The 6,041-nt window shown below is 37.7% G+C and overlaps 1 protein-coding gene across 1 annotated transcript; it reads right to left on the reverse strand.

Annotated features, from left to right (window-relative positions):
- Positions 1 to 1,191: 1,191 nt before the first annotated feature.
- On the reverse strand, positions 1,192 to 4,883 carry NPS (neuropeptide S). The gene is made up of 3 exons (XM_045068871.1): positions 4,756 to 4,883; positions 4,563 to 4,644; positions 1,192 to 1,425 (listed from the first exon to the last, which is right to left on the reverse strand). Exons 1-3 carry the CDS (start codon positions 4,881 to 4,883, stop codon positions 1,246 to 1,248), a joined length of 390 nt encoding a protein of 129 aa, XP_044924806.1. The 3' UTR covers positions 1,192 to 1,245.
- Positions 4,884 to 6,041: the final 1,158 nt, after the last annotated feature.

Consider the following 6,041-nt stretch of genomic DNA (forward strand, 5'->3'; position numbering starts at 1 on the left):
AGGGAGAGTAGAGCTATGGCTGGCCTCCTGGTTAGACTTCTAAAGATGTCCCCATAGGAACAAAGGCCTGGACCACAGGGAGAGAAAGAGAAAGGACATGAGGGTCCCTAGTCCATTTTAAAGTGCGTGAGGACTTTTTCACCCCATCTGCGTCTATACACATAGAGCGTAGTAGAAAACAATGATTTTCTCGGTCAGAATGCCCTTACTGTGTTGCAGAATCAGACATGCACATACACATTTATTGAAGTTAGGCCTTTGGAGAAATATCCCATCAACCAGGGTTGCATTATCTTTTAAAAGGAGTAATGTCAGGGGACAAGTGGGTGGCTTAGTTGGTGAAGCATCCTACTCTTGATCTCAGCACTGATCTTGATCTTGGGGTCACGGGTTCAAGCCCCATGTTGGGCTCCATGCTGGGCGTGGAGCTTACTTTAAAAAAAGAAGAAAAGTAATGCCAGGGGTTTCTGTGGAAGGAAAGTCCAGGTGTTTTGTGGAGAGGAAAGGAGTGGGGCATTAATCAGCACAATTTGGGCAAACCGGCTTCCAAAGCTCTCCCCCACACCATAGGGCAACCAGCAGTCCCTTTGTTGTCATTATTGTTACTGGCGGTGTTTCTGTGTTTTAAGATAAAAGGAATCAACAAACTTCCAAGACAAAACAAAAATCCATGTGCAAGTATATTTGTTGGAAAGAACAAGAGTTTACTCCCAGAGGGCACAGGTGATGTTTGTTTCTCTATCAATCAACTGGTGGAGGAAAATACAATGGTGGCATGAATCTTAACTTTGGCTAATCTCACAAGACTCTCTTAGAAACTGAAATAGCACATCCCAAAAGAATTGGCCCTGCTGAGTCATTTCAGAGCACTGTACTTAAAAGAAAGAGAAATCAGTACTGTGAGAGTACGTATTACAGGCAAGAAAGAAATCATACCATTGTCATTACAGTAAAAAATGTTCATACTTTCTGGCCAATTTAAGATCAAAGCAAATGTGTCCATCCTTAGCCAGGGAAGTTGCTAACTAATAACATAAATAGTTTATTCTCTTGCAGGGGAAGTTTGAGGCAGGTTTACATTTTTTTTAAAAAAACTCAATTTACTCTGTACCAGCTCAGAGTGAAATGATATTTAAGCATTGAGAGCACACCAATACTTAATGATAAAGATATAACTGACTTTTAGCACATTAGTCACACTCTACAAAGTTTGAGATCAATTCCCAGAGTCCTTTGCACACTTATTCATGATTTTGCTCTTCGAAAGGAAGTTTTTTTCATTCCTGTGCCAACTCCATTGCGAAAGGACCTTTTCATAAACGTCTTCTCAAAAATGGGCTTTAGAAAATCTAGTCCCTCTCTCCTGTCCATCCTGGTTGGGCAGCTGTTCAACAGGATGAGAAAGTAATCAGATTTTCCAGACACCTGGCAATTCAGTTGGGGGAGGAAGGAGAAAAAACAGGTTTAAGGTGAAAAGTTATTTCGGTTGTAACAATTTTTAAAAAATCTTAAGGGCTATAAATACAATGTCTCCAAACTTTGTGAGGGAGAAATTACGCTAGAACACAACATATACTTTACCTAAACATAAAGTGTTATTCAGAGCTATCTACTCTCTTGTCTAATTTTTATACCACTTATGTAATTGTCATCCTTTGGGATTTGCATCATACACCATACATAGTTCTCTTGTTGCTTTTACTTTATAAAGAATCTTTCAAGTGGCACTAATTAGTCCTGAGAGGTCTTCAAAAATTCACTAAGAAAAACAACCCATGATAACCAGATTTTAGGTTCCATTTGGAAACACGTTCCCTCTGAGATCTGTCTTCAGCCATTTACCCAGTTTCTCCATAAGGCTGTCTTGCTACTTGAAAAATATCATCTTCATCTTTTGACTTTGATTCAGTTCTTTATCAGTGATGTGAAGGTCTGGATGGTATAGGGGGTACTTAGTCTTGAAAGAAGCGCATGTCTGGAATCAGAGCTCAAAATGACCATCAAGTATATTTTCCATATGAAGAAACCAAGTAGAGAGCAAAGGGCCTTGTCCCAAGAAACTGGGCTGGCTGTTCCAAGAAGTGGGCCCAACCCAGAGATCAAGTAAGAATTTTCAACACTTGTCCTATGTCCCCTCCTTTGTGGTTTCAGAGGAAGTACATGCTGATGAGTTACAACTGCAAGTTCTGGCGATAAAAGAACAAAGATTTATCAATGATCTTCTTTGTGGTAAATCGTTTATGGGCATCATCTCATTTTACTCCCCAGAAAGTTCTCTGTATGAAGTGGTATTATCATTTCCTCAGTTTTAAGAGAGGAAATTGAATGGCTCCTAGGTGGGGCACCTGGGTGGCTCAGTTGGTCATAATGCCAGGGTCCTGGGATCGAGCACTCCCTCCCACTGCCCCCGCCCAGGCTCCCTGCTCAGCGGGGAGTCTGCTTGTCCTTTGTCCTCTGCCCCTCCTCCTGCCTGTGCTCTGTCTCTTGCTTTCTCTCTCTCTCTCTCTCTTTCAAATGAATAAATAAAATATTTTTTAAAAAATGGCTTGTAGGTGAAGCATGGGTTTGAGTGGAATCACACGACTCCAAGCCCATTTCTCAACCACATGAGAGCAATAAAAGAAAAAGGGGCTGAATGGTTTCATTATAAGGAAAGAAACATACTCCAGAGTAAAAATTACACATTTTCCTTTCCTGGTGCAGGGACACAAGTGTGGCTTCAGGTTACTTTGGAAGCTGAAATAGGGACAGAGTGAAAAAAAAAATGTTCTCTGAGATGCTTCACCCCATGTCTGGGTAGGTTACTGAAGGTTCCAGCAGTTAGAGTGCCCAGGCAAATCACTCTTACTGGCCTCTGGGGAAAAAAAGATGGGCAACTTTCTTTTTTTTCTTTTTTTAGACCTGGAAACAGTCAAACAGAGTTTCAGAAATATTGGTCATGGGAAACCAATAAAAAAACTCTTATTTGAAAGCCCACTATGTGTTTTTCCCTGTGTTAATGGAGGAAATCTAAGCATGATATAATGCCATCTATTTTAAATCCCCAACAAGGAGGACCCTATGAGTCATTCAGGAAGGGAAGCATTCCAGTTCTTTCCAGAAATACTCATGATACCACCTTTGTATTGCAAAAGAAATGCATCATTTCTGGTTATAAGATGCTGAAAACATCCCTAAAAAGATTCTGATGTATTTTGCTGATCATTGAAGGGAGTCCTTGCCAGAGCTGAGTTGTTAACAGAATAATATGGTATACGTGCCTCCTTGATGTACTTTGTGAAGTACAACAAATATTTCAAGAACCAATAGATCTTTTGTTTGTAATTACTCACCTTGAACAGTCAAATTGATACCATTGCTACATGAAGTAATTGTAATGAGAATGAAATTGTCACATGCTAAAATAGAAGTATGGAAAATGCATGGAAAAAGGAAGCATTTCATTTATGGACAAGCAGATTTGTAAGTACATTTGAAAGTACATTCTTAATTTTTAAAAAAAAGTTGCTCACAAATGCCTCTTGTTCAACAGAAATGTCATGAACAAACCTTCGGGAAAAGAATAGAAAGTAATTACGAAGACACTTGAGAAAATATACCAATTTATGGGTTGTGACTCATCGACTTGATCAATATGGTTTGTGTCTTATAGAATCAATGACTCAATTAGTGTTGAATGCTCATAGGACTAAATCAGGAAAAAAAGAAACTAACTTAAGTAAACAAAAGTAGAAAGATGACAGATGCAAAGATTAGTAAAAAGACCAATTATATGAACAGCTAGATCATTATGTTTGGACATATATCTGTTATTTAGGATATATGTAACATCTCATTATCCTAAAAGTAGTTCCATGAATTACATTGTTTCAGTAATTACAGTATGCCAGGTTAAGTTTCAGTGAATACTGACAGTATTATTATCATATTATCAGTGATAAAAAAAATTTTTAATTTTAAACAAAGTATTGACATTAAAACAACTGAAATATTATGTAGAAATAGTATTAAAAATTCCAGAGAAAGACACTCATTTTCTGAATCTTTTGAACAGTTGAGTGATTAATGTTAGACAATCAATATTTTTGAATAAACATATGAATTAGTATTGTATGTGGTATTTCACTGATATGACATTTTATCTATAGTCTGTATCTGAAAAAGTTACCATTTTTATAAAATTGGTAAACTCACTATTTTAAAAAACTGATCCATTGTATTTGTAATATAGCTCCAATGGCTAAATGTTCACTTTGATCATGAGTGGACACATGGAATAAATAATTTTTCATGGACAAAACTACATTTTACATTGAAATGAATGCTTTTTTATGTAGGAGCCAACTTCCAAATAATTCGAAACAAATTTAATAAGTCTGGCATTATTTTTGTCACATAAATGCTTCCTTTTACTAATTTCATGACTCTACTTATTTTTTTTCATTGCAAGCTCTAATAATAAGAGAAATTACTCTTCTGTCACATATTCCTTGCAATTACTTTGAACTTAAACACTTATAAGCCATTGAGTCAAACATGAAAAACGGAGGCAAAACTCTTACCTTAGAAGGTGTAACAGGATAACACCAAAACATATGCATTGTAGAAATCAATAGAAGTAGAGTAAAGCTGAATTTTAATGAGCTATATGGTAGGGAGAGAAAAAACCCTAAGATCAGTATCATTTAGGCAAGTATAAGTAAAAAAGCATATATGAACTCAACAGTTTTCTTTATGGAAAAAAGGCAGTCTTACCTAATCATTTTGGATTTTCCAAAATTTCTGCAGGCCAGTGGTTTTATTGCCAAATTCCTCACACTTACTGTCAGATCCTCCGTGGGTGACCCTTTTATACCAGAAAAGTTCAGGAGTAAAAATGTCATCACGTCTCATCATATGTGACTAATTGGTTCTTTTTTTGTTCTCGTTAAGTTGGAAAAGGACAATAACGCACAGGCATTGTCAGTGAACTACCAAGGATCGACTTCATTTAAAGTTTGCCATTTAAAATGTCCTTCAAAAGCATTGTCTTCTAAACTGTGTCACTGTGACACACATAGCTAGAGGTCTCAAAAGAAACCACAAGTTTGTTTTGCTTAGAGTTTAAAACTTGAGAGGGACGACTTTATTTCTTTGAAGGTCCCAGCATCATGTTCCAGAGACTAACACAAAATACTTACAAGAATAAAGAATATCTACCCCTTAAGTTTTCCACAATGAATTTCCCTTCTTTAGGACTTCTGAGGTGAAAGAAGGTAAAAAAGTATCATGTCCCTTTGTCACTGGTCACTCAGATAAAGGAAGGGTGCTGCATCTACCCCTTTCTATGTGCAGACCCAGAGTTCCAGCCCCAGCGTTCTGAAAAAGCTTCCTGCCATGGCCTCCTTTTTCTCTCCAGGGCATAGAGTTTCTCTAGGAAGCCTTTGCTGTCCTTGCAAACCAATGGGCATCCACATTAATAAATTGATTCAGGAGCACTAAGTGTGGACAGATGTTGCTGAAGCTTACAATGGAGAAAAACATCAAGGGAGGTGCCTTCTGCTTGGATAACTAGTGTTTCTGAGATGGAGCCAGCATTTTTTGAATACAAAGCAACCAAGGGAAATCCTTGCTTCCTCAAGATCAGCACCTTTTGGAGGACAAAGCTGCCCTGTGTCTGGGACATTTGTTACCTATTTGTCAGTGCTATATCCCTTTCTTTAGGGAACTGCTGCTCGGTATGATTCTCATGTAGTTGTCAATCAGATAGTCACCCTTTGTCTACCACGAGGAAAAGCAGGTGACCCAGATTCTCAAGAGAATAAAGATCACAGGGATTAATGCTGAGTTGGGACCCAGGGTATGTGATCCAACATATATATCAAAGTCTTTTGTGGGATATCACATGGAGGTTGCGAGATATAAAGTTTTAAGAACACCAAAAACTGAACAGACATATTTCCTTTTGGTGTCTCTTTAAAACCAGCTAAAATAAACACATAAGAACAAAAAGAATGGGAGAGAAGATGACAGCAAGTGTTGTTTTGACTGATGAGAAATTG

This window comes from Mustela putorius, unplaced genomic scaffold, assembly GCF_011764305.1.
Source record: "Mustela putorius furo isolate JIRA1106 unplaced genomic scaffold, ASM1176430v1.1 tig00003909_pilon_pilon_pilon, whole genome shotgun sequence".
In the NCBI taxonomy this organism is placed as follows: domain Eukaryota; kingdom Metazoa; phylum Chordata; class Mammalia; order Carnivora; family Mustelidae; genus Mustela; species Mustela putorius.